Source organism: Geotrypetes seraphini, chromosome 2 (genome assembly GCF_902459505.1).
Source record: "Geotrypetes seraphini chromosome 2, aGeoSer1.1, whole genome shotgun sequence".
NCBI classification, from domain to species: Eukaryota; Metazoa; Chordata; class Amphibia; order Gymnophiona; family Dermophiidae; genus Geotrypetes; species Geotrypetes seraphini.
In genome coordinates, this window is record NC_047085.1 from 41340450 (window position 1) to 41368230 (window position 27781).

The 27781-nt window shown below is 45.7% G+C and overlaps 1 protein-coding gene across 2 annotated transcripts in view; it reads right to left on the reverse strand.

The window, feature by feature from the left end:
- Nucleotides 1-885: 885 nt before the first annotated feature.
- The window catches only part of FER1L6 (fer-1 like family member 6), a 402024-nt gene continuing 375128 nt past the window's right edge, over nucleotides 886-27781 (reverse strand). For both annotated transcript variants that reach the window (XM_033934878.1, XM_033934877.1), the window contains exons 38-41: nucleotides 18220-18461; nucleotides 11676-11839; nucleotides 9576-9676; nucleotides 886-2482 (exon numbers count right to left, since the gene is read on the reverse strand). In XM_033934878.1, the coding sequence (XP_033790769.1) occupies nucleotides 2302-2482; nucleotides 9576-9676; nucleotides 11676-11839; nucleotides 18220-18461 (688 nt within the window). In that variant the 3' untranslated portion in view covers nucleotides 886-2301. The remainder of the gene's footprint in view (nucleotides 2483-9575; nucleotides 9677-11675; nucleotides 11840-18219; nucleotides 18462-27781) is intronic.

A 27781-nucleotide genomic window follows, 5' to 3' on the forward strand; every position in this document is an offset into this window, starting at 1 on the left:
TGTGGGGGGGGGGGGGTGGAACATATGGGGAGATAAGTGAAGAGAGATAGTGAGGGACAACTGAGTGAGTGCATTTGTAGATCAGTTACTGAAAACCTCATAAATCTTTGTTTCATAATATAACTGTTTTAATGAGTTTGTTCTTGTGTTGGAAGAGAAATCACCTGCTTTTATGTACCATTTCATTTATTAGTAACCTTTTCACTTTCTAAAGTACCCTGTGGTAATGATTGAGAGTGTTTGGCAGTGTCAGGGCGATCCATTTCATTTCATTCATTCTATTCCATTTAAATACACATTAAGCCCCAGATTCCATATAGATTGTCCAAAGCTGAGCGCTTGGGCAGAGATGCACAGACCACCCCAATATTTGGTGGGTTTTAGCCGGTCGAGAACAGCTCTTGGTCAGCTACCAACGATATTCAGCGGGAGATAGCCGGCTATCTCCCAATGAATATCGGGCTTGCCGGCTAGCCTGCGACTTGCTATATCGTGCGATATACACTTCTCCCTCCGGATTCGCGGGGGATAGGGGCAGAGCCGGACTGTGAATGGTGAAATACCGCAAATATCTTCTGGTCCGGCTCTGATCCACTCCCGCCTCCCTCCCGCCTTCCCCCCGGCATCCCAGCCTTACCTGGTGGTCTAGCGGGCTTTTGGGGCAGGAGCAATCGTCCTACGCTCCTGCCCCGTGCAGATCGCCAATAGGAAATGGCTGCCGTGAGTTCCCGTAGTCTCTTGAGACTACGACGGAAACTCCCCACAGCCATTTCTTATTGGCGATCTACACTGGGCAGGAGCGTAGGAAGATCGCTCCTGCCCTGAAAGCCCGCTAGACCACCAGGTAAGGCCGGGACGCCAGGGGGAAGGCTAAATTATGGGTTTTTTTTCTTTTTTTTCCCCTCCCCCAAAAATTGTGAATATGTGAAATTGCGATTGCCGAAACCGCAAATGGGAAGGGGAAGTGTAGACGTTCATTGCTAATTTTAATTGGCTGGCCAGCTAAGCCAGATCTATCTTTGGCCGTTTTGCCTTAGCCGGCCAGTTGATGAAAATTGGCTTGGGCGGCTAGCTGTGAACCACTGAACTTTGCCCCGAATATTCATGGCAAGGGCTGGATATGGCCCCAGCATTGAACATCTGGGATTGTCGCGGTCCACAGGAGGTAAATGGGCTGCCTCCCACAGGCACTATTCTCTAGAGGTACCTGGGTGCCTAGGTGCCATTATCGAATGCTAATGTAATTGGCTAACATTTAGGCACTAGAACTGGTGCAAGTGCACATGTGGGAGCTCAGCCTTTGTCCTGCCCATGTTCTGCGCCTGTGGAAGCCCCCTTGCAAATATGTGCTTTGTAAGGTAAGCAGGTATTTGTAGAATAGAGCTGAGCAATTACACGCATATTAGCAATTACACACATGTGCATACATAAACGTGAGTTCCTAGGCTATAGAAGTGTCATTCACATATGAGGGTGGTTTGAAAAGTTTGGTAAAAAAGCAAGTTAAACAATGTCGTCTCCTTTGAGGGCTATATGCTTAGTCCAGCGGGTTTCCAGTTTTTCCGTAAGCTGGTTTCTCCAGTGCTGTAGTAAGGGGTGGCGCACTGCCCTGGGCGCTGAGTTGGCGGGGACGCCAGCACCTCTCCTCTTTCCCCCAGCGATGGGATGAGTCTCTCTAGGGTGCCCCCACCACCTGCTACCTCTTCATATCTTCGCTGGCAGCGAACAGGCTGTCCTATGTGCTACTTGCGCCGGCCTTGTCCCTCACTCTGACATCATTTCCTGTTTGAGGGGCCAGGAAGTGACATCAGAAGGAAGGCTTAGCTGGCATAAACAGTGGGTATTCCAGCCTGCTCACTGCCGGCAAAGATGTGAAGAGGTACAGGGGGCAGTGGGGGAGAACAAGGGGGGAGCATGGCAATGGGGAAGAGCACATGGAGCGACACAAGGAGCAGTGAAGCCTCCACCCTGGGCACCAACTTCCCCTGCTATGCCACATGCTAAGACTATTTTTGTTTTGTAATGCTTGGAATCTTTTAGACACAAACGTGATTCCAAATAAAAGATACATGAGAAATAATAAAGTGTGCAGATTTTCCCTCTATATTTTACCAGTAAAATTCTTCTCTTGATCCCTAATAAGTCAATTGCACAGAAAGTTGAAACATTTTGTCTTTGGTCCAGAAGTACTATCAGCCGTTTCCACTGTCAAATGTATTTAAGTGAGAAGGCATTACCGAGTCAGTGATTTTGAAAGTTGTTAGGGATGCCTTTTTTGGGATGAATCCAAACAGAAGTTCTCTAGAGAGCCAAGATGCGTTGGCTGATAGCTCCAGGCATGGTGTATATGAAAAGCACAAGGAAGAGAACCAGGATGATTAAGATCAGCCCAATGATGATATACTTCTTGTAGTTCCTCCAGATCAGGTGATAGAGGCACTTGAAAGGATTCACGAACCAAGAGAAGGAGGTATCTGGACGGCTAAGGGTAGAAGGACAAAATACCCAAGTAAATCAGGGATGCCCAGAATAAATCAAACCTCGACCTACCCAGCAAAATATAAAAACATTACCAAATATGCCTGACTAGGGAACTAAGTCATTTTCATTAAATAACCAGGAAATAATGAGGGGCTCAATATTCAAAACTCCTGCCCGCTCACCTGTGGCAATATTGGGGAGCAGCTAGCAGTTATGCAGGTGCCGACAAAATTCAGTGCTTTAAACTAGGACAGTCTTTTCTGCCACCAACCAACACCCCCCCCCCCAGCAAGGGGAGAGATGCCCATGCTCTCCCACTGCTACGCATCCCCCCCCATGTGCCTCTGATGATACCCCCACCCTCTCTCCCTTTACTTTAGATGGCAGGCTGGAGGGATGCCTACTCCCTCCAGGCAGCTGGCCCGCCTCTTCATAATTGTGGGCCTTTCCCTCTCCAGTGCATCTTTGAATGCACTGGAGAGGGGCCTGAGGCTCTGATTGGCCCAGGTTGTTTAAGGCCAGACCGAGTAGGCTGCCACTTAATGTAAGATAAGGGGGAGAGGCGGGGGGGGGGGGGTCATTGGAGGAATGGGGGGCAGGGGTTTGTGTGGTAGTGGGAGAGCGTGGGCATCTCTCCTGCTGCCGAGCGGGGTTGGGGGTTGGCAGGAGAGACTGGCCGTCTCTCCCGCTGTCAGGGGATGTGTTGGTTGGGTGGGAGAGATTAGTCATCTCTCCTGCTGCCGAGGGGGGTTAGGGGTGTTGGTTGTCGGCGACATGGCAGGAGAGAGAGGCCATCTCTCCTTCCAAACTTAAATTTGGGATTTTTAAAAGATTTTTTTTAAAATTGATAACACTGTACCGGCACCTCTGGACCAGTCGCTGATTTTTGTCCTCACTGGCCGACGCCGCTCTTGGAGAATGGCTCGGCGATTCTTAAGAATCCACCGGAGTGCTTGTTTAAATATTAAAGAGCCCATGTGCATAGCAGTGTCGGAGACTGCTAGAAAGCTGGCAAAAAACCTCGGTAAGCTGCTTTGGTAACCCGCCGCTAAAATACGTGCTCGCTAAATTAGCTGGAACCTATTTAGCGAGCACGTTAAAGGCAGATTTTGTTTTGAGAATCCTTAGTCCACCATCGCCCCAGGTACATGAGATAAGAGTGTGAGCCCACCAGGATAGACAGGGAAAAACACTTGTGTACCTGAAAGTAAACCGCTTAGGCTATAAGTGGTATTTAAATACTAAAAATAAATAAATAAAGGGTTGGGGGGGTGGGGGAGTGGGAGAGGCTTTAAGCCAGAAAATGTCCCGCGGTGCTCATATTTTTGTTGGAATAGTAGAACTAGCTGGGCGATGCCTTTCATATGCTGCAGGGCATTTGTACTCTGAGTAGGATTTGTCCTGGGAAGACGGATAGTTAATCCGACTAAATAAATAGAAAAATAAATGTAGCAGAGAGAGCTAGAGTAATCTAATTTTGTCGACTGTGCTAGGAACTGTCATTTTATTTCTCTGCCCTGTGTTCGTTTGCCACATTGGCTTCGTCTCAGCTGGTCACTGAAAGAAAACAAATCGAAAGGCAAGACGCGTCTGAGCTAGAGGTCTGCACAGGAAAAGGGATCGCGGGAATCCCGCGGGAATCCACCCTAACCCACGGGACTCCCACGGGGACCCCTATAGTCCATGGGACTCCCACAGGGATGGAAGGCTTTGGAAGCAGGGTTCGTCCATATAATATAATGGACACGTCAGCCTTAGTAAAAGAGGGGGGTTTATAAATTAATTACCTGAACAGAAAACAAAAAAAGGGTTCCACCAAAGAGATTCCACAAGGAAAACAGCAGCGCAAACACAAAAGAAACTGTGGAATTGATGATCCTGTCAGAAGTAATTACTGTACTGCTTTTTATGGGGACGGGCGGGGATGGAGGTAATTCCTTGCGGGGATGGGTGGGGACGGAGAGGATCCTGACGGGGACGGGTGGGGACGGAGAGGATCCTAGCGGGGACAGGTGGGGATGGGTGGGATTTCTGTCCCCGTGCAACTCTCTAGTCTGAGTTCCCCTGTTAGCTCTTTGACACGAGCTAAGTAGGAAAATAATGCAATGCTGCCCTCCGCCCAACGCCTTCTCATTTCTAAGGAAGACGTTTACAAAAACACCATTTCACTGTCCTGCAATCATTTATCCCCCTCTTTTACTAAGGTGCGCTAACGGATTAGCGCGCTCTAGACACCGACGGGTCCACAGACTTACATGCACGCGTTAGCGTTTAGTGCGTGCTAAATCGGTTAGCGCACCTTAGTAAAAGAGGACCTTAGTTTCAGATTTGGGGTGAACGTTGGGTGGAAATCTCTCTTGATTTTACCATATTCAATGCTGAAAATATGGTACGATTAGAAACAAGGGATCACAATTGTTGAGCATTCTACTGGTGCATATTTAGGAGAAACCTGTATAACTGCACACACAAATAAAGTACAGTGGAACCTTGGTTTACGAACATAATTCGTTCCAGAAGCATGCTCGTAAATCAAGTTACTCGTATATCAAAGCGAGTTTCCCCATAGGAATGAATGGAAACTCGCTTTGATTCTTTCCACCAAACCCCCCCCCCCACCCGAGGCTACCGGCGCTGCTCCATCAACCCCTCCCCCCCGCTCTAACCGGCATCGCACCCCCCGAACTGGCATCACAACCCCCCCCTGCGAACATCCCCCCCCCCGCGAGAACCGCATCGCACCCCCGTGCTGAAAGCGGTATCCGCCCGCCCTTCCTCTCAAACACGCTCCTTACCCCTTCTGCTGGTTGTGAGAGTGAAAGCAAGCTCCCGCCTCTTGCCTGGGCCGGGCCTTGAGCATCTGCGCATGCTCAAGGCCTTCTGGCTCTCGGCATGCCTTGGCATGCACACATTTTCTGGGATTATTATAGGTGCATGTACACGTATTTTCAAAACTATGCACATTTATGCAAACCCATCCATGCCCTGTTCCTGGGAATGCATCCACTCAGTCTGCCTAAGGCTCTGCATCTGTAGGCTGCATGCACATAACATTACATGCTTATCAGGTATACAGTTTCATAAAAGGGCTTTACCTGCAGAAATACTTTAGAAAGCTCAGCAAATGCCTTAAAATGAGAAATTTGCAGCCTTCAAATAATGGTCGTATAATCTAAAGCAGGGGTGTCCAACCTTTTGGCTTCCCTGGGCCGCATTGGCCCAAAAAAATGTTTCTGGGGGCTGCAAAACGCTGCAGCAAGACAGAGGAGGGAGCCGGCAAGACGTTAAACACCCGGGGCTGCACAAAATACTTCAAGGGGCTGCAGGTTGGACACCCCTGATCTAAAGGATTACTGTATATACTCAAATATAAACCCATCAGAATATAAAATGAGGTAACCATTTTCCCCCCTCATAAAAGGGAGAAAATGTTGACTCAAATATAAACTGAACTCACATTAGACTTCCTAAAGTTACTGTGGGAGTGAGTAGCCTAGTGGTTAGAGCTGCTGCCTCAGCAGCCTAAGGTTGTGAGGTCAATCCCCGCCTGCTCCCTGTAACTCTGGGCAAGTCACTTAATCCCTCCATCACCCCCAAGTACCACAGTTAGATTAAGAGCCTACCAGGACAGATAGGGAAAAATACTTAAGAGTACCTGATTCAATATATTGTAACTGCTTTGGGTGAATCTGTCACTCATTTTGAGTAGTGAGACTGCACGGGGCAGGAGTGTAGGAGGATCACTCTTGCCCTGGCTCATCATTGGACCAGCAGAGCTTAAGGTAGGCCCGGGAAGTGAACTGTGATTGGTCCGGGAAGGGTAAAACTCGAATATAAAGCAAGATCCCCCCCATTTATGGGCCCAAAAATTAGGTTTATATTCGAGTACAGTGGAACCTCGGTTTGCGAGTAATACGGTTTGCAAGTGTTTTGCAAGACGAGCAAAACACTCAGCCAACTTTTGTCTCGCAAACCGAGCACTGCCCTGATAAACGAGCACTTACACTGCAGGAAGCGCTGCTTCAGAGGGATTCCTCTTCCGTCCGCCAGCCAGCCTTCCACGTGATGGCACTTGGCTGCGTAAGCTCAGATAGAGGCTCTCCAACATGCGGAAGGCACCCGGCGTGGAAGGCTGGCTGGCGGACGGCAGAGGAATCCCCCCAATGCGGCACTGCAGGGTTCTCCAGTGGCTGGCAGATGGAGGAGGTGGACGGAGGAGATGGCGCTGCAGCATCCAGCACCCGACAGGTAGGCACCCCTGGGCCACCCCTCGCCACTTCCTCGGCACCTTTTGGGTTCTGGAACTAATTGTCAGCGTTGCCATAATGGCCTATGGGGAAAGTTGCTTTGATATACAAGTACTTTGGATTACGAGCATGCTTCTAGAACGAATTATGCTCGTAAACCAAGGTACCACTGTATATACTTCTGAAAAGTACCTCTCTCCCAGTGGCAGGTATATAAATTCTGAAGACATTAAGGGGTCCTTTTTCTAAAGTTGATACATTTTTGCCCTTACCATGTTACTGTGGTAAGGGCAAAGGCTATACATTCATTGTTGGGGGCAGGCCCAACGTGTTATCTGCTTATGCACAGAAATGTTCTTTAGTGCATGTCTAGACTGTTTGTAACTAGCATGGATGTACCCACACCAACAGCACAGACGACAGCTCACTCTAAGTACTTTGCACTAACGGCAGCGTGCACTGCACACCCATTCTCTGCCCCTAACCTGCTCAGTTCCTGTCCCCTAACAAAGCCTGCAGTTAGGCCCTGATTCTATAAATGGCGTCTAACTCCTAGGTGTTAGTCAACTGCTAAGTGCCGCGTATAGAACCGCGCCTAGTGGTGCATTCTTAAGTGCTGGTGGTCGTTAAATCCGTAGACACAATGGCATTTAGGCCAGGGGTTTCTTGGCCTACATGAGGGCTCCTATGCCAATCCATCCCCAAATTCCACTCCAAATCCATTCCAAATTTGCCCCTAATCATGCCTATTTGCCGGTAGCCACCAGTAGGTGCCTCAGTGTAGACGCCTGCTTCGAAGTGGTAGGCGCCGAGGTAGGGTTGATCAATCAGAATAATACAAAAAAATGAAAAAGATTAACCAAAAACAATCAGATACACGAAAGGTTAATCAACTAGGAGATTAAATTTAATTAAATGAAGGAAAGAATCTCAGAGTTGCCACTCCAAGGATCATAATGATATTATCTATACAAGGAATCGTGGCATGGGTATCTTTCATCGATCCAAAACCTTCATATATTAGAAGTGTCTATATATAGCATTTTTCTTCCAAATTTAATGATAATTACTCAAGAAATTTTTTTTTGTTTTCTTTAAATATTACTTGTTCTCAATTATCTTATATATATATTAATTTATTTTTATTTTTTTAAAAGGATTTTTAATAAATTATCTTAAATTGTCTTATTTAGTGACATTTGTTTTTTTATGAAGAGAAACAACTTGTACAAATAGCTTATTGGGAATAACTTGTGCAAATAGCGTTGTTAAAAATCTTTCAGTACATAGATTTATACAAACGATGTTAATATTTCGACAAGTAAATGCAAAAAGCCTTTCTCTCTTATCATTAAGTTACAACCAACAGTTATAGTTGTAAACAAAAGCACTTATCTTTCGGCTTAAGTTAAGTTGAGCGGCACTATGTAAACTGCCGCTGTAACCCCATATACTGTGTCCGACGGGGACCCGTTTCGCCACTAACAAATGGCTTCCTCAGGGTTTTTAATGCGGGCTGTTATTTTAGCGTTAGTTGATTAACTTTTCATGTAACCAAGGTAGGGTTGCCAGATTTTCCAATAGGAAAATCTGGATCCCCTAGACCCGCCCCCAGGCCTGCCCAGTTCTGCTCATCCCTGCCCTGTAATGCCCTTATCACGCCCCCCACCAGTCCCATCCTAGCCACGCCTCCCCACTGCCTGTTCTTGTTGGGCAGGGAGGAAGCCCACGCATGCGCGGACTTCCTCCCTGACCAATGCGATTTGAGGAGGCTTTTCAAATCCGGACATATGGTAACCCTAAGGCACCTTAAGTTGGGCGCTGGTACGTGCCCTACCGGTGCCAAACTCAAGTTGAAAACGCAGTTAAAAAAATTAAAAGCAACTTAAAACAAAAAAATGTAGGCGCCTACCGGAGTCTTAAAAATGGCACCTGCATCGCGCCTACAGGGGTGTTTTAATGATGCCTAATGCCACTGTAGGTGTAGCTAATGGCCATTTTTAAGGTGGCCGCTGCTGACGATGCCATTTATAGAATCTGGGCCCTAGTGAGTTAGGCACCAACAGGAAAAATTTTTTTTAAATTGGGTTTTTTAACAACGCTTTCAATTATCAGCACTGATTAAGCCAGTTATAAAATTAAGGTAGGTACTTAGATCGGCTAGGTGGACTGATCTAGGTCCTAACTGTAGGCATCTTTATAGAATCAGTGTCTTAATGCATGAATTAGCATGTGCTGCCATACCAGTACGGGTAACAGTTATCACACTTATGGGATAACAGTACAAGCTCATTTGGATAGCGTAGCTGGTTTGAAGAAAGGTTTGGACAATTTCCTGGAGGAAAAGTCCATAGTCTGTTATTGAGAAAGACATGGGGGAAGCCCCAGCTTGCTCTGGGTCGGTAACATGGAATGTTGCTACTCCTTGGTTTTGGCCAGGTGCTAGGGACCTGGATTGGCCACCGTGCGAACGGGCTACCAGGCTAGATGGACCATTGGTCTGACCCAGTAAGGCTGTTCTTATGCTCTTGCATGTGCCAAGTATAGAACAATCAAGCCATTGTAAGATCACTGATGAGGTTGGCTCTGGGGCACTGTGGAATGAGGCATTATGACATCACAATCTCAGCTCTGGAATGTTGATCTCATTGGGGTTCCGGAATCTTGCTATTCTTTGAGATGCTGGAATGTTGCTACTCTTTGGGTTTTGGCCAGGTACTAGGGACCTAGATTGGCCACTGTGAGAATGGGCTACCAGGCTTGATGGGCCATTGGTCTGACCAGTAAGGCTATTTTTATGTTCTTAAGTATTCACAGTTTGCCTGGAATAGACACATTTTTCCTTACTTGGGCTTCTCCAGTGGTTCTGGTTCTTTACGGGCTCGACCAACAGGATTCTTCTCAGCTTCTTCTGTAGTGACTAAATGGAATTCTGCTTCCACTTTGCCCTAAATGGATAAGACATATTTTTTTTATTGATACTCTTTATCTTTGAAACCTACACTTGCGCTTTGTCAGATTTTGTGAGTTATAATGCAATTCTTGTTCCCGGTGACGGGTCAAAAGCGCGCAAGGACAAAGGCGCACCGACAACCCAGCGCAGACAACTGAGCGCAGGACTTGATCGCGCCAAAGAAAAACCATATTTTAAAGGGCTCTGATGGGGGTGTGTGGGGGGGGAACCCCCCCACTCTACTTAATAGGGATCGCGCTGCCTCACGCTGCCATGTTGGGGGTGTGTGGGTGGTGTGACCCCCCACATTATACTGAAAACTTAACTTTTTCCCTAAAAAACAGGGAAAATGTTAAGTTTCCAGTATAATGAGGGGGGTTACAACCCCCCGAAACCCCCCCCCAACGCCAGCACGATCTCTAATAAGTAAAGTGGGGGGGTTTTCCACCAACACCCCCCATCGGAGCCCTTTACAATACGGTTTTTCTTTGGCGCAATCAAGCCCTGCGCTCAGTCGTCTGCGCTGGGTTGTCGGTGCGCCTTTGTCCTTGCGCGCTTTAGACTACGAACCCTTGTTCCCTAGTCTGCTTGAGGATTCTGCATTAGAGAGAATACGTAGTGATTCGAACAGGGCTTTTTGGATGGTTTCATCTTTCGTTGCCGAAATGAGGAATGAGAGCCAGTGGCGTAGTGAGGGTGAGAGGCATCTGGGGCGGTGGTGCCCTTCCCCCGCTCCATCTGCCACACATGTGCGCCCCTTCCCCTCTCCCGTACCTATTTAACTTTCCTGGTGTGAGCAGCATCGCCAACATGCTGCACGTGTTGGCGTCAGGTCTCCCTTTGACATCACTTCCTAGGCACGGAACTAGAGGAAGAGCTAGAGGGGCCAGCTCTTCGTCTACATGCAGGATTCTGTAACCGGCATCTGTCAAAAAACAATGCCGGTTACAGAATCCTATAACTGCCACTCCCCCCCCCCCCCCCCCCCACCGCAATGATTTTGGAAGGAGAGATGCCTAATCTCTCCTGCCGCGATCTCGAGCCCCTCTGACAAAACCCCAATGCAGCAGGAGGGATCCCAAGCCCTCCTGCCTTAAATGTCTCCCCACCCCCCTGTGAACCCCTGGCCCCCCTCACAAACCGCTCCCCCCCCCACTACCCCGGAACCCCCCCCACTAACCTTTTCAGTTGGCCAGATGGACAGGACCCTGGTCCGTCCAGCTGGAAGGCCCGCCATCCTTGGAATGGCGGGCCTGCCCCTTCCTGGTGCATTGTGGGATGCACCAGGGAGGGGCCTAGGGTCTGATTGGCCCAGGTGCCTAAGGTCTGCCCATAGGAGGGGCCTTAGGCAACTGGGGCAACCGGAATTGGCCCAGTTGTCTGAGGCCCCTCCTATGGGTGAGATGTATGTGGCACCCTTTTTGTGACGTTCGCAGCAATGCCCTGAAAAGTGCCCCTTACTGTGTTGCCATGTCTGGGTGTCCAGTCCATCACTTTGCTGGCCCCTCCCACACCCAAAAGTACTTGTTCTAGGCGTTTTTGACTTGGACAAATTTTTGGATGAGAATGGGGTATAAAGATAGACGACTCAGTGGTCTGGCCGATCAAACAGCTGAACGTACAGTTAAGACGATTTTCGGGGGAAAAAAAAAAAAAAAATTGGATGTATTTTACGGGAATGGACATTTTTCTAAGCCGACTTTTGGGCGAGTAGCGAATTAGGCCCAAAACGGACTTAGACGTTTCTTTTGATTATGCCCCTCCACGTGGATTGAATTGTAGAGCAATAAAATTGCTGGAGTAAAAACATTAACGGTGGTTGCGTTCCTTGTAGTTGTGGTACTTTTTACTCAAAAAAGTAATAAAACCAGGCCATAGCTGTACTTTCACTAAAGTACATTTTTAAACACGTTCTTCGCTGTGCTTTTTCACTGAATGAATAAAACATTAAGTATTTTGACCTAGTACTTTGAACAACACTGCGTGTCACTTACGGTCAGTTCTCCCGTCTTCACAAATGGCCACCAGCCTCGGATACGCTTTTGCTGAAAGATAGAAATCCTGTTTTCTTCACCCGGGTTTGTGGTCATGCTGATGTCGCAACTCTTTGCAGACTTAGCTCCTCTTGGAAAGCCATTTAAATTTAGTTCAATGGAACCTAGCACAATATTTAACAGCGTGAGGTGTACGTTTATACACTTTGCTTAGGAGTACACTTTTCGATTTAAGTCACATAAGTAGTTAAACAATTATCCCAATGCTCTATTTTTCAATATCAACCTCTTAATTTAATTTCCACTAAAGTTATATTATCATCTGCATATAATCTCCTATGTGGTATAACTACTGAGCAACAATACATAGCAGTTAATCATTCTGTCATAATGGAGCACATTGATAATTGCACTACTTTATTTCTCATATTGCATGCTTATATTTCCTACTTTGCAACTTCTGCTCATAATGATCTGGAAAATAAAGGTGAAGTTAATAGTTAACAAATTGCTATTCACCCTAGAGCAAGGGGTTCTCAGTCTACTCCTTGGGACACACCAAGCTAGTCAGGTTTCAAGAACACTCACAATACAATATTGTATACAATAGAGACAGTACATACATACAAATTTATCTCATGTATATTCATTGTGGCTATTGTGAAAACCAGACTGGCTTGGTGTGTCCTGAGGACTGGACTGAAAACCTTTGCCCTAGAGCAGGGGTGTCAAAGTCCCTCCTCGAGGGCCGCAATCCAGTCGGGTTTTCAGGATTTCCCCCAATGAATATGCATGAGATCTATTAGCATACAATGAAAGCAGTGCATGCAAATAGATCTCATGCATATTCATTGGGGAAATCCTGAAAATCTGACTGGATTGCGGCCCTCGAGGAGGGATTTTGACACCCCTGCCCTAGAGGTATGTGGAAATGAGTTTGTCAAAACGTTCTGAAATATGATTGCATTGCATCTGCTGTGCATATGATTTTTCTACCTGACACTAATAAATCTAGATGTCAACTGGATGGTTTAAGGAAGTGGTCATGGGGCTGCATAGCTTTTCATTACTAGAATAAAGGCTCAAATATCAGCTGAGGTAGCCTAAGTGAAATGTGCTGGTAGTCACAATCCAGTTCTAGAATGTTAAAGGTCGAAAGGCCCAAAGTCATCCTCCAAGCCATAATGCTAGTTGGTACTTCACAGTATAAGAAATGCATAAATAAATGAAATAAATTTAGGGGTTAATGTTCCCTGGCTGAGTTACCTGACCCTTCCTAGGAAGTGGAGGAGCTTTAAGGATTACCCAAAGCAATTGTAACCTGCATTAGTCTCAGTTTGAGATTGCTACCTTTCCCCATGCCTTTTTGTCTAGTCAAACATAGATACATGATGGCAGATAAAGGCCAAATGACCCATCTAGTCTGCTCATCCACAGTAACCATCATCTCTTTCTCTCTCTGAGAGATCCCACGTGCCTATCCCAGGCCCTCTTGAATTAAAACACAGTCTCTGTTTCCACCACCTCTTCTGGGAGACTGTTCCATGCATCTACCATCCTTTCCGTAAAAAAGTATTTTCTCAGATTACTCCAGAGCCTATCACCTCTTAACTTCATCCTATGCTTAATCATTGCAGAGTTTCCTTTCAAATGAAAGAGACTCGACTCATGCACATTTACATTACGTAGGTATTTAAACGTCTCTATCATATCTTCCCTCTCCCACGTTTCCTCCAAAGTATACAGATTGAAATCTTTAAGTCTGTCCCCATACACCTTATGATGAAGACCACATAACATTTTAGTAGCCTTCCTCTGGACCGACTCCATCCTTTTTTTTATCTTTTTGAAGGTGCGGCCTCCAGAATTGTACACAATCTTCTAAATGAGGTCTCACCAAAGTCTTATACAGGAGCATCAATACCTCCTTTTTCCTACTAGCCATACCTCTCCCTATGCAACCTAGCATCCTTCTAAGAACATAAGAATTGTTGCTGCTGGGTCAGACCAGTGGTCCATCGCGCCCAGCAGTCTGCTCACGCGGCGCCCCAGCTCAAAGACCAGTGCCCTAACTGAGATCAGACCTACTTGCGTACACTCCAGTTTAGCAGGAACTTATCTAACTTTGTTTTCAATCCCTGGAGGGTGTTTTCCCCTATAACAGCCTCTGGAAGAGCGTTCCAGTTTTCCACCACTCTCTGGGTGAAGAAGAACTTCCTTACGTTTGAACGGAATCTATCCCCTTTTAACTTTAGATAGTGCCCTCTCGTTCTCCCTACCTTAGAGAGGGTGAACAACCTGTCTTTATCTACTAAGTCTATTCCCTTCAGTATCTTAAATGTTTCTATCATGTCCACTCTCAGTCTCCTCTTTTCAAGGAAGAAGAGGCCCAGTTTCTCTAATCTCTCGCTGTACGGCAACTCCTCCAGTCCCTTTACTATTTTAGCCGCTCTTCTTTGGACCCTTTCGAGTAGTACTGTGTCCTTCTTCATGTACGGCGACCAGTGCTGGACGCAGTATTCCAGGTAATGGCATACCATGGCCCGTTACAGCGGCATGATAACCTTCTCCGATCTGTTCATGATCCCTTTCTTAATCATTCCTAGCATTCTGTTCGCCCTTTTTGCCGCTGCCACACATTACGTGGATGGCTTTATCGACTTGTCGACCAGTAATCCCAAGTCTCTCTCTTGGGGGGTCTCTCCAAGTACCGCCCCAGACATCCTGTATTCGTGTATAAGATTTTTGTTACCGACATGCATCACCTTACACTTATCCATGTTGAACCTCATCTGCCATGTCGCGGCCCATTTCTCGAGCATGTTTATATCTCGTTGCAGATATTTGCAGTCCTCCTGCGTCTTCACTACTCCGGATAACTTTTTATCGTCCGCAAATTTAATCACCTTACTTGTCGTACCAATTTCCAGATCATTTATAAATATGTTGAAGAGCACGGGTCCAAGCACCGAACCCTGCGGCACTCCACTGGTGACGCTTTTCTAGCCCGAGTATTGTCCATTTACCCCCACTCTCTGTTTCCTATCCGCCAGCCAGTTTTTAATCCACGTGAGTACTTTACCCTCGATTCCATGGCTTGCAATTTTTCGAAGTAGTTGTTCGTGTGGAACCTTGTCGAACGCCTTCTGAAAGTCCAGATATACAATGTCGACTGTGTCACCCTTGTCTATCCGCCTGTTTACTCCCTCGAAGAAGTGCAGCAAGTTCGTCAAGCAAGATCTTCATTTGCTGAAGCCATGCTGGCTGGTCCTCATCAGATTGTGTCCGTCAAGTGCTCAATGATGCGGTCCTTTATCAGCGCCTTTACCATCTTTCCGTTACTGAGATCAGACTCACTGGTCTGCAGTTTTCCGGATCACCTCTCGAACCTTTCGCCGTCACCTTTTCAACCTTTTGGCTACCTTAAGATCATCACATACAATCACAGCCAAATCTTGATCTTCTGTCATGCACATAAGCTCTTCACTCCCTAATCTGTACCATTCCCTCGGGTTTTTGCAGCCCAAATGCATGACCTTGCATTTCTTAGCATTAAATTTTAGCTGCCAAATTTCAGACTATTCTTCAAGCTTCGCTAGGTCTTTCTTCATATTATTCACACCATTCGGCGTGTCTACTCAAATGCAGATTTTGGTATCATCCACAAAGAGGCAAATCTTACCTGACAACCCTTCAGCAATATCGTTTATAAAAATGTTAAAAAGAACAGGCCCAAGAACAAAACCTTGAGGCACACCAAATCCCTTTCCTCAGAGCGATCTTAATTGATCACTAAGCTCTGTCGCCTTCCACTCAACCACCTCTTGACCCAGCCCATCACTTGGAGACCCAATCTGAGGGCACTCAGTTTATTTATTAAATGTCTGTGTGGAACACTGTCAAAGGCTTTGCTAAAATCTAAATATACCACATCTAGTGCACATCCTCTATCCAATTCTCTGGTCACCCAGTCAAAGAAATTGATCAGATTAATCTGACAAGACCTACATCTAGTGAATCCATGTTGCCTCTGGTCCTGTAATCCACAGGATTCCAGAAACTACATCATTCTCTGTTTTAAAAGTGTTTCCATTAATTTGCTTACCACAGAAGTCAAACTTACCGGCCTGTAATTCCCTACTTCTTCCTTACTTCCACTTTTGTGGAGAGGGACCACATCTGCCCTTTGCCAGTCCTCCGGTACCACTCCTGATTCTAGAGACTCATTGAAAAGGTCAGTCAGTGGAGCTACCAGAACTTTCCTAAGTTCCTTCAGCACCCTAGGATGTACACCATCCAGCCCCATTGCTTTGTCTACCTTTATTTTAGCTAGCTCCTCTGAGAACACAACCCTCTGAAAATCGATTTACAAATGTGCTCCCCCTTCCCCATGATCTAATTCCACTTCCTTCCAACTATGGTGTGAAGAACAGCTAACCTAGTAGAGTCCTGGTGGGGCAAAGCCCACTTGGTGCAGAAGATTAAGGTGGATCCACTGTATCTATCTTTGACCACTTGTAGGAGTGTGATATGAAAATGAAGGATTTGTGGGTATAGGCCCATATTTTTCAGTTAGTTACGGGCTTGCTGTTTAAATTATGGCTTGTTAAACATGTTCAACCATTCTTAAATTTGAATTTTTTAAAGACAGTACTCCAGGGAATAGTTATCTTGAAACTGGACTACTGCAATAATTTATGGACGGGGACTGGATGGTTTACAGGTAATTTAGAATTTGGCATACGATTAGCCATACTCGGTCACACCAATGGTCCTTCTAGCCCAGTATCCTGTTTCTAATAGTGGTCAATCCAGATCACAAGTACCTGGCAGAAACCCAAATAGTAGCAACATTCCAAGCAATCAATCCCAAGGCAAGCAGTGGCTTGCCCCGTGTCTTTATGAAATAATACAGGATACTGGGATTAGATTGTTAGCGGGTATCCAAAAGCTTCTATGGTAGATCATCATCGTTGGCTTCCAGTTACGTATATAGACCACTGTTTAAGATTTTGGTGTCAATCCACGAGGCGCTTTATGAGCAGACTCCCTTTTATTTGACTTCTTTGATAAGCTCTTATGTGCCTGTTAGGGTGTTGAGATCTGTGATCTATTCTTTGTTGGCACTGCCTGCCTCTACTAAAGCCCGTCTGAATTTGACGAGGGATAGTGCTTTGTTGTTGGAAGGCTCCAGCCTTGGGGAACCTTCTCTCTGTGGAGTCACGGAAGGAGCTTTCATTGAAAGCAATTTAAAGTAAAATTAAAGACTTATTTTGTTCACAAAGCTTTCTGTCTAATCAGCAAGGGTAGTGGCGTTTTACACCTTTAGCTTTCAGATTAGAGAAATGTAATGTAATGTAATTTATTTCTTATATACCGCTACATCCGTTACAGAACAGACGAGTGTATGTGTGATTCAGATGAATGATTTTTAAAATTTCTATACCGTTTTTTTTCCCCCAAAACAATTTACAGGGAGTTACATACATAAAATATTAAAAGTCAATGCAAATAAGAGCAAAAGTAGGCCAATTCAATCTTATATAAAGTCAATTGCTCAAAGAAATGCATCTACAAATAGCTGAGTCTTTATCATTTTCCTAAATGAGTTCCACTCTCCACATTTTCGAATCTGGCCAATAAGGCCATTCCACAGCTTGACTCCTGCACATGTAAAAGTCATTTAGAGTTAGCCATTGTTTTCAGCAATGCGAAACTTTCGGAACGCAATGATCTTAGTGGTCGGCAACCAGACATCATACTCTTAAAAATTTCAGTCATCGTACCATATAGAAATTGATGACATAACATAATTGCTTTGTATTGAATTCTATACACAACTGGCAGCTATTCTTTCCTACAGATTTTGGGCATTCCACTTTAATTTGTTCGTTATTGTATTGGTATTATTGGATTGCAAACCACTCTAACGTATTAAGAGTGGTACATCAAGATTTTTAAGCTATCACAATGTTTGTGGAGGGCAAATTAATGCCAATTGTTTAGACATAAAATAAGCGGTTCATAGACAGTAACGCGGAAGACAAAGGTGCGCGCCGACAACTGTGCGTAAGACGGAGGCGCGCGCCGAAGAAAAAGATTGTTTTTAGGGGCTGTGACGGGGGGTTTTGTTGGGGAGCCCCCCCCGCTTTACTTAATACAGATCGCGGCGGCGTTGTGGGGGATTTGGGGGGTTGTAACCCCCCACATTTTAGTGAAAACGTAACTTTTCCCCTGAAAACAGGGAAAAAGTTAAGTTTTCAGTAAAATGTGGGGGGTTACAACCCCCCAAACCCCCCACAACGTCCCCACAACGCGGCGCGATCTGTATAAAGTAAAGTGGGGGGGTTCCCCCCCACACCCCCCATCGTAGCCCCTAAAAACAGTATTTTTCTTCGGCGCGCGCCTCCGCACTGCGCTCAGTTGCCTGCTCGCGCCTTTGTCCCGGCGCGCTTTTGACCTGACACCAAAATATGCTGTTGGAAAGATATTTATCAGTTTAACCGAGTCTACCAGGTGTCATCAGTTTTAAAAATTTCCTTACCCAGAAAGTCGTCTGAGGAGAGCCGTTCAAAATCCCAGACCTGGAGCAGAAGAACTGCTGGGATTTTGCGTTCTGTCTTCTCCAAGGAAAATATATTCTCTCTCTTGCTGACCACCACCTGCTTCTCAGCTGGGAGGTAATGGAATGGATACACAAAGCGCCAGTTGAAGTTTCCTTCCCCAGTCAGAGAGTTGTAATGAACATCGGTTTCCTGACTGTCATCTTCCAATCCCTTCAACCATCTATTACGAAAGGGTTGACGGTCATTAGGCCATGGTATGTTCCCAGACGTAGGTTATATTATCAGCGTTCCAACATGGATGCAAACTTCATTATTAGTTACTGTGTTTTGTCGCAGTTATTCATGAATCGAAAGGATTAGTAACATAGCAAACGATGGCAGCTAAAGGCCAGAATGGCGCATTCAATCTATCCAGTTGTCTTATTCAGTTCTTTAGGAGCACATATGAGTTCCCAACTTCTCCCCACACCTTGTGCCTGACTTTTCCTTCCCTCACCCACCATTCTACAAGAGTGTTTTGAAAAGTTTGGTAATATAGCAAGTTAAACAATGTAGTCGCCATCGAGGGCTATACACTTGTGGCCTCTTTTACAAAGCCGCACTTGCGGCTGACGCGTGGCAACAGCCCTAAATCCCTTTAAATCTCTATGGGCTTCGGGGCAGCGCAGCCGCTAGCGTGGCTTTGTAAAAGAGGCCGTTAGTCCAGCAAGTTTCCAGATTTCTTTTGTATCCCAAAAAAAGTAAAACAGATTTTGTGCTGCTTATCCTAGAAATAAGTAGTGGATTTTTTCCAAGTCTATCTTAATAATGGCTTATGAACTTTTCTTTTAGGAAATTATCCAACCCTTTTTTTAAACCCTGCTCAGCTAACTGCTTTTACTACTTTCTCTGGCAATGAATTCCAGAGTTTAATTACATTCTCTGGTAATAAATTCCAGAATTTAATTACACATTGAGACCTAGTTACTAATAGCTGGGATTACCAGTAAAATTACATGTCTTGACGGTAGCCCATGTTGATAATTGCATCCCCCAGTCTACTAACCCTTTCACTGTCTAGATTCAGTTAGGATGGCAGAAAGATTGTCCTATCTTTATCTGGGTAGTTATCCAAGTAAGTGCTTGTAGCACCTAAACACTTGGGTTTTCAGCACCAGCATGCAGGTATAGCCCAGTGCTATATCTCCAGATATAGAAAAGTCTGCGGAAACCAGCATTTAACAAAATGACTGCTACAGGGTGAATATTGCCCCTTTGGTATTTTGTTTTTCTGCTATTTTGTCTGGTGTGAAACAGTTTGGCATTTTAGTAATTATTTCTACATGCTGATCATAAGTTTAGTCCAAATGTTTCTATAGCTTTCGTTCCTTCCTAAATTCCTATAGATAAACTAAACTAGACCTTAAGTTTGTATACCGTATCATCTCCATAAAGATAGAGCTCGCCACGGTTTACATGTAATTCAATTAATGAGGGAAGGACATAATAAGAAATTAGAGGTTATGAAGAGGATAGCTAGCTTTACATTTTAAATAGATAACCTGGCTTTTCTCCAAAACATAAAGCTATCAGATGCTTTCGGAATAATTGGAATGAGCCTAGGTTCAGGAGCGGGGCAGGGAGGTTATTCCAAATCTCAGTGAATTTGAAGAAAAGGGATTTCCCTAATTTACCAGCATACATGACGCCTTTTAACGAGGGGAAAGATAGTTTGAGTATGTGGGCAGATGTGGGAGTGTCAGGTCTCGAAGAATTCCAGGATATTGGGATTAGGGGAGGAAGAATGCCATGTAGGATCTTGAATATTAGGCAGGTACATGTAGGTAATGTTCTCACCGTAACATGTCTTTTTCTCTTTAGCAGGCCATTTATACACCATGGGGGAATGTCTGTTGTTAAGGCCAAACAAAATATGGGAAAACTGAGCATTTGCCTATGACCTAAAGTCAAGAGAAGTGACTTGCAAATGTCCTGTAATTAGTGGGACTCTCTCACACGACAATGGCAAACTCCTACATGTGGGAGACTTGAAATTGGAATAGGCTCACCAACTTGCAAAAAATCAAATTTCAAATCTGTTTCCCCTAATTAAAATCACTTTTGGCTGTGTTTTCATTTCCTTTTACTATAGGACCATGATTGCAATTCTGTGGTATCCCACACTGCTCCCTGTGACCCTGGGCAAGTCACTTAATCCCCTCATTGCCCCAGGTACATTAGAAAGAGTGTGAGTCCACCGGGACAGATAGGGAAAAATGCTTGAGTACCTGAAAGTAAACCATTTAGACTATAAGTGGTATATAAATACTTAAATAAATTAAATTAAATAAATAAATATTTTAAGCTGTTTGTGAAACTATTGTGAATGTGTTGCTGTCAGCTGTTCTGGGCTACAGAACTAAGGAAATAGATAAATAAATAAAATATATACTTGGGGAGACAAGTCTACAAATTGGCACCTCATTTTGGGTGCCAGAAAGGGGTGCAATTCTCTAATGGCTTAAGAATATTAATGCAAAGCCACCTTGCAATACCAAAAAAATAGCCATAGCAACCTACGTCATGTCAAGAGCTGGTTTAAGTTGGCATGGCTAAGTGTACCAATCAATGTGTAGAAATAATATTCTATAAGTTGTGTGTGTTGCCTGGTGACATATCCATGATATGTCCATGTCCTGACAACAGTAATTCTGCCTTTGTAGTTGCACTCTATGGGGGTAATAATAAAAAAAAAAGTCTAAATCAAAAAGCCTGATCGTCCAAGTACCCATAACCAAAGCTGGTTTTTAGACGTATCTAAAACCAACTTAGGCCTTTCCCCTGCCTCTAAACGCACAGAGAGAAAAGAGGTGTGTTTAGAGGAGGGGAAAGGGCGGGCAGTGGGCGGGAGGTGGGCCGACCTACACCTAGCCGTACAACAGATATAACCAATACAGTTTAGTCGGCACTTAGACCTTTTTCACTTAGACGAAATAAAACCAGGTCTAAGTGCCGAAAAAGGGGCTGAGCTGATGGCCGCTGGCACCATCAGTTCAGCGGCCCGGCAACCTAACCATCGCGGCAGGAGAGATGCCTCATCTCCCCTACTGCGATGCCATCACTCTTCTACCCGAACTGCCGCGACCCGCGACCCGCGGCAGTTCAGGTAGAGGAGTGATGGCATCGCGGTAGGGGAGATGAGGCATCTCTCCTGCCGCGATGCATCACTCCCCCCCACACACAACATCAGGGCAAGAGGGAGTTCAAGCCCTCTTGCCCCAGCCAACCGCGGGGCCTTGGGCACATGGTTGGGTTGGGCCCATGTGCCTCAGGCCCTGCCCCCAGGAGGGGCCTAAAGCTCCCGGGCCTACTCTGATTGGCCCAGGCCCTTAGGCCCCACCAGTAGGCGGGGCTTTGGGACGGATGGGCCAATCCGGCCTCATTCCGTCGTTGGCTGCCTGCCGGACATGCCGGTGTGGTTCCCGTCTGTCCGGCCAACTAAACAAAGGTACGGGGAAGGGGGGTGGGGGGTGTCGTGGGGGTCGGCCATGGGTGTCACAGGTCGGCTGGGGGGCGGTCGGAGGTTCTTGGGGGGGGACGGTCGTTGGGAGGAGGGGGGATTGTGTCGAGGGCAGGAGGGCCTGGGATCCCTCCTGCCCGTAATGTAGTGCGGGGTGGGGGTAGGGGGTCACCGTGGCCAGGAGGGTTTGGGCTCCCTCCTGGCCCGATGTTGTCGGGGGGGGGGGGGGGCAGGATCGGCTGGGCCAGGAGGGTTTGGGCTCCCTCCTGGCCCGAACAACTAGTGGGGAGGGTCGCCAGGGCCAGGAGGGCTTGGGCTCCCTCCTGGCCTGAACAACTAGCGGGGGGGGGGGGGGGGTGTCGCCAGGGCCAGGAGGGCTTGGGCTCCCTCCTGGCCTGAACAACTAGCGGGGGGGGGGGGGGGTGTCGCCAGGGCCAGGAGGGCTTGGGCTCCCTCCTGGCCTGATATTGTCGGGGAGTTGGGGAGTCGGCGGGGCAAGAGGGCTTGGGCCCCCTCTTGCCCTGATCGTGTCGGGGAGTTAGGGGGGGCAAGAGGGCTTGAGCTCCCTCTTGCCACGATCGTGTCGGGGAGTCGACAGGGCAAGAGGGCTTGAGCTCCCTCTTGCCCCGATGTTGTCGGGGGGGGGGGGGGGGCGCGGTTTGACATGGCAGGAGGGCTTGGGCACCCTCCTGCCTGGATTGTTGTGGGTGGGGGGGGATTCTGTAACCGGTGTTGTTTTTGATAGACACCGGTTACAGAATCCAGCTTTTAGGCGATGGACTGGCTCCTCCTTCGCCTAAAAGCCCTTCTGTTGGACGTTTGTGGCCTAGGCGTGTTTTTGTTTCATTATGGCTAAAAAAGTGTAGACGTGCTGTGGGGGTACTTGTAGACATAGTGGAGATTGGGCGTTTAGGCAGAGGAAGGCCATAATCAAAACATGGACGTTTGTTTTGGTTATGGACACTTTCCCAGCTTCTGGGTTGAACGTTTAGGGACTTAGGCCAAAAGGGGACTTAGACGCTTTTTTTGATTATGCCCCTCTATGCAAATTAGATGCACTGTTTCTAGAATAGCACCTAGCACTAATGTGCATATGAGCTAGTGTTCCTTCCTCCCAATATTCAGTGCTATTTAACTGGCCTGGAATGGCTCCTGGCTGGCTAAATAGCGTTTAGCCGGTTACTACTACTAATATTAATTATTTCTATAGCACTACCAGACACACGCAGCGCTGCACAGTTACAAAGGAGAAGAAAACAGTCCCTGCTCGAAAGAGCTTACAATCTAAACAGACAAGACAGACAAACAGGATGCCATGAATACAGTTAAGGGGAAGGGTTAATCTGCTGGCTGGGTTGGAGGGCAGAGGGGAGTACAGGACAATCAAGCCATTGTGACATCACTGATGAGGCATTGGTGGAATGAGGCATTATGACATCACAGTCTCAGCTCTGCTTCCCAAAGACTGAAACTCTTCACATTACTACTACTATGAATTATTTCTATAGCGCTACCAGTCATATGCAGCGCTGTACAGAGTCAGAAAGAAGACAGTCCCTGCTTGAAAGAGCTTACAATCTGAACAGACAAGACAGACAAACAGGATACCATGGATATAATTAAGGAGAACGGTTAATCTGCTGACTGGCAGAGGGGAGAAGGGTTATGGATTGAAGGCTATATCAAAAAGGTGGGTTTTCAGTCTGCTTTTTTTTTTTTTTTAGTTATCATTTTTTTATTAATTTTTTGTTTAAACATACACCACCACAACAGCAAACATTAAGATAACAGCAGAACCAGAAAGGTCTTCCGTGTTAATCCTTCACAAAGACCTAAAAGATCCAAGCCCTCACCAAAGACCCCCCCCCCAACCCCTGACCCCCCCAGCACTCCATTCAGTTTGCTTTTAAAAAAGGGAAGGGGCTTGACGGACAAACTCGGGTAATTTATTCCAGGCATAGGGGGCAGCTAGATGAAAGGAACCAAGTCTGGAGTTGGTTAACCACCAATATTCAGTGTGACACCAATAGCTACCTCAGCTGAATATTAGCGCTTAGCGGCTAAAACTTAGCCAGCTATATTGCACAATAGCCACCAATATTGAGCGCTGCCTGGCAAAGTTTAGCAGCCAGATCAGGCCACACAAATAGCAGGTTTGTCTTTGGCCGAAATAAACTTAACCAATTGGCACGCGATATTGGCTTAGCCAGCTACGTTTAAGCCAATCAAAAATAACCTGGAGTGGAGGAGTGGCCTGGTGGTCAGAGCACCTTGAGGTTGTGAGTTTGATTCCCACTGCAGCTCCTTGTGACTCTGGGCAAGTCACTTAACACTTCATTGCCCCAGGTACAAAGTAAGTACCTGCCTAAAATATGCAAACCGCTTTAATTGTAACTACACATAGTAAATGAAGTATACAAGTTCCATCCCTATTACCATAAGAACATAAGATTAGCTTTAATGGGTCAGACCAATGGTCCATCAAGCCCAGTAGCCCGTTCTCATGGTGGTCAAACCAGGTCACTAGTACCTGGCCAAAACCCAAGGTGTAGCAATATTCCATGCCACTGATCCAGGGCAAGCAGTGGCTTTCCCCATGTCTTTTTCAATAGCAGATTATGGACTTTTCCTCCAGGAACTTGTCCAAACGCTTTTACCACAACCTCTAGCAATGCATTCCAGAGTTTAACTATTCTCTGAGTGAAAAAAAATTTCCTCCTATTGGTTTTAAAAGTATTTCCCTGTAACTTCATCGAGTGTCCCCTAGTCTTTGTAATTTCTGATGGAGTGAAAAATCGATCCACTTGTACCCGTTCTACTCCTCAGAGTTCAGCCAGTCACTGGAAATGACCCAGCACTGAATATCCACAGTCAATGCCAACTGTGGGAGTTAGCCAGTCTCCCACAGTCTGAATATCAACCCTTATATATGTAGCATGTTATAGGTGCTAGCTTTTGAGTAGAACCAATAAAATCCCAGAGAATCCCATCAGGTATTATCTCTTACCAAGTATGAAGACTTGCAATTCCTGATTTTAGAATGTATTATTGGGCCAGCTTGTTGAAAAGTATTGTTTATTGAGTTCTAACAATGGATATCTGTAGATATAATAGCATATAATTAGACCTTAATTCTGTTCCGGGGTCCCTTCTCCAGTGTGGGTGTGTCTGTTGGAGAGGGCAGTGTAGATGGTTGAAACCTAGTTTGGTGATGCAGGAAATCCTCAAGCAAAGCATTTTCTGTTGTAGTTTATAATAATAATAATAATAATAATAATAATAACAGCTTATATACCGCAATACCGTGAAGTTCTATGCGGTTTACAGAAGATTAAGCAAAGGTACAAATTGATTGACTTTAAGAGGGGTGGAAGAAAGAGAATTAATAGGACAGAAAATCCATTGTTGAGGAGAGAGTGATCAATAGGACAAGTTAATCGCTGTAGAGGGGAGAGAGACGAGAGAATCAGTTGTCTAGATGCTTTAGGAACAGGTGTGTTTTTAGAAAGTTTCCCAAAGCAATGAAAGCAGGACGTAGTAAAGTACAGTATAACTTCCAGTTTCCACTACGTCAATGGTGACACCTTTTAAATGTAGACTTATGTGTCAAACAAATACACTGGCTTTTACAAAGCTGTGGTATTTTTATTCATTGATTGTATAATTTTAATAATGTATGTGAACCGCCTAGAACTTTGCGGTAGGACGGTATACAAAAATAAATTATTATTATTATTTTCTACCATGGGCCAGTGAGATAAATGTTCTTAAGCTCATAGAATACCTATGAGCGTTGGAGCATTTACCTCTGCTGCTGCTTTGTTATAGGAGCCCATAATTGGGCAGCTACTTTTCGGATGTGGTTGGGTTCCTCATCTTCACAAGATGCATGATTAATATTTCAAGGGAACTTTCTTAAATTAAACTCTAAACTAAACTAAAACTTAGCTTTATAGACCGAGTCATCAACCAAGAGGAGCTCGACTCGGTTAAGAATAATGTAATACATAATACATAAACTTGACAAGGAAAAGTAGACTGAAATAGTTAATTTCCAAAATGTGTAGCAAACATAAAAGTTTTCAGAACTTTCCGGAATAAAGCAAAAGAACCTAAACTTCTTAATGTAAGCGGTAAAGCATTCCAGAATTCGGTTAGGATCTACAAAAGTTCTTGGGCCCATTTTGTTCAATATCTTCATAAATGACCTGGAAGAGGAAACAACAAGTAATATAATCAAGTTTGCAGATGACACAAAACTATGCCGGACAGTTGGGACATTAATGGACATTGAAGAACTCCAAAGAGATTTGAACCAGCTAGAGAAATGGGTGGAAAAGTGGCAGATGAAGTTTAATATAGAGAAATGCAAAGTGATGCACCTGGGAAGGAAAAACAAAGAACATGAATATAAAATGTTAGGTGTGACATTGGGCAAGAGCGAACAAGAAAGGGATCTGGGGATACTGATTGACAGGACCCTGAAGCCGTCGGCGCAATGTGCATCGGCGGCGAAGAAAGCAAACAGGATGTTGGGCATGATAAAGAAGGGAATCACGAGTAGATCGGCGGACGTTATAATGCCGCTTTACAGAGCAATGGTCAGACCACACCTTGAGACTGTGTCCAGCACTGGTCTCCCTACCAAAAGACGGATGTGACCTTGCTGGAGAGGGTGCAGAGGCGAGCTACGAAGCTAGTAGAAGGTATGGAAAATTTGAGCTACAAAGAACGGCTCAGAAAACTGGGCTTATTTACCCTTGAGAAGAGAAGACTGCGAGGGGATATGATAGAGACTTATAAAATAGTAAAAGGATTCGACAAAATAGAGCGAGAAGCATCGTTATTCACGTTGTCAAATGTGAATCAGACAAGAGGTCATGGACTGAAGTTGAGAGGCGACAGGCTCAGGACAAATGCTAGGAAGTTCTGTTTCACACAGCGAGTGGTGGACGCTTGGAATGCTCTCCCGGAGGAGGTTGTGACGGAGACCACCATTCTGGGTTTCAAGGGCAAGTTGGATGCACACCTTCTTGCGAATCACATTGATGGATACGGGTAAACAGGTCTTCATCGGGGAACACCTGGCTTGGCCTCCGCGGGTCACCGGACTGGATGGACCAAAAGGTCTGATTTGGTGAAGGCGTTTCTTATGTTCTTATGTCTAAAATCTGGCAACTAAAATTCAATGCAAAGAAATGCAGAATAATGCATTTGGGGATTAATAATCGGAAGGAGCCGTATATGCTGGGAGGGGAGAGGCTGATATGCACGGATGGGGAGAGGGACCTTGAGGTGATAGTGTCCAAAGATATAAAGGTGAAAAAACAGTGCGACAAGGCGGTGGCTGCTGCCAGAAGGATGCTGGGCTGTATAAAGAGAAGCGTAACCAGTAGAAGAACGAAGGTGTTGATGCCCCTGTACAGGTTGCTGGTGAGGCCCCACTTGGAGTATTGTGTTCAGTTTTGGAGACCATATCTGGCGAAGGACACAAAAAGGCTTGAAGCAGTCCAGAGGAGGGTGACAAAAATGATAGGAAGTTTGCGACAAAAGATGTATGAGGAGAGATTGGAAGCCCGAATATGTACTCCTTAGAGGAAAGGAGAGACAGGGGAGGTACGATTCAGATGTTCAAATACTTGAAAGGTATTAATATAGAACAAAATCTTTTCCAGAGAAAGGAAAATGGTAAAACTAGAGGACATAATTTGAGGTTGAGGGGTGGTAGACTCAAGAGCAATGTAAGGAAATTCTTCTTTACGGAAAGGGTGGTGGATGCATGAAATGCGCTCCCGAGAGAGGTAGTGGAGAGGAAAACAGTGACCGAGTTCAAAGAAGCGTGGGATGAACACAGAGGATCTAGAATCAGAAAAAAAATAGTAAATATTGAAGAACCAAGGCCAGTTCTGTGTCTGTATATGGCTGTTTGGGGAAGGATGGGCTGGGAAGGGCTTCAATGGCTGGGAGGGTGTAGATGGACTGGAGTGAGCTTTGACGGAGACTTCAGTAGTTGGAACCTAAGAACAGTACCGGGCAGAGCT